The 907-nt window shown below is 58.1% G+C and overlaps 1 protein-coding gene across 1 annotated transcript; it reads left to right on the top strand.

The window, feature by feature from the left end:
- Nucleotides 1-242: 242 nt before the first annotated feature.
- LOC125523152 lies at nucleotides 243-907 on the top strand. Its single transcript, XM_048688210.1, has 2 exons — nucleotides 243-632; nucleotides 738-907. The coding sequence occupies exons 1-2, from the start codon at nucleotides 461-463 to the stop codon at nucleotides 887-889; spliced, it is 324 nt and encodes a 107-aa protein (XP_048544167.1). The 5' UTR covers nucleotides 243-460; the 3' UTR covers nucleotides 890-907.

Raw genomic sequence — 907 nt, 5'->3', positions numbered from 1 at the left:
ACCAATGACGGTCTTTTTTCGTCCTCGATCCCACCTCCCGCATCCCATCAATTCCCCCTCCGCCCTCGAACCAGGAAAGAAAAAATGGTATGCTCCCACGATGTCCAGTGCTAAACCCTTCGGTTGGTCGAAAAAAACTCGTTCTGAAAATAATCTACGAAAATAAACCTACGAAAATTAGCCAGCCGCTCTCACCCGAACCCTCGTGCCCTCGATGCACTTGTCCACCGCCGCTCTCGTCTGCCCCAACCACAACACCCCGCCGCCTCAATCCCACCGCCGCCGGCCTCCTCCTCCTCTAGCGCCGCTGCTCCAGCCCCTCACCTTCTCAGCCTGGATCCGCGCGACAAGGTGTGGGGCTATGGGAGAGAAGGCTCCATATCGCACGACAAGGTGAGGGGGCGCCCAGATCCACAGCGGCACCACCGCGCCCTCGTCCACCTGGGCCTCGAGGTCGGCCATGGAGGTCTGGCCCGACCAATGGATGGATGGGGATGAAACTCTAGCCCAACACCCACCCATGGATGGATGGGGATGGGGCGACGACGACGGCGGCGGCGGCCTTCTCTCGGTGCTTGCTGATGTGGTGGACATCGACGTCGGTGACGGGTTGCAGCACGTAGACATCAAAGGTACTAGCGCCCTCCATCCTCCTCCCCTCCCCTCGCCTCCCCTCCCCTCACCTCATCTTCTTCTTCTGGATTTTTTGATTTGATCTGTGCGGTTGGTTTCTGCAGGCTGCGGGTGTGACGGAGGAGCACCATGGCAGGCTTGCAGCCCATGGCTCGCTATGGAAGGCCCTTTGCTTCCCTCTCTCTGTTCGGGCCATGCTCATGCAGTCTTTTCTCTTCTCTTCCCGCAAAAAAAGTATTTTATCTTCATGATCTGAACATGTTGGAGGCCATTA

The sequence above is a fragment of the Triticum urartu genome, chromosome 7, assembly GCF_003073215.2.
Source record: "Triticum urartu cultivar G1812 chromosome 7, Tu2.1, whole genome shotgun sequence".
NCBI lineage: Eukaryota > Viridiplantae > Streptophyta > Magnoliopsida > Poales > Poaceae > Triticum > Triticum urartu.
Note: the sequence above shows the minus strand (reverse complement) of the source record. Positions and strands in the feature narration are given on the sequence as shown.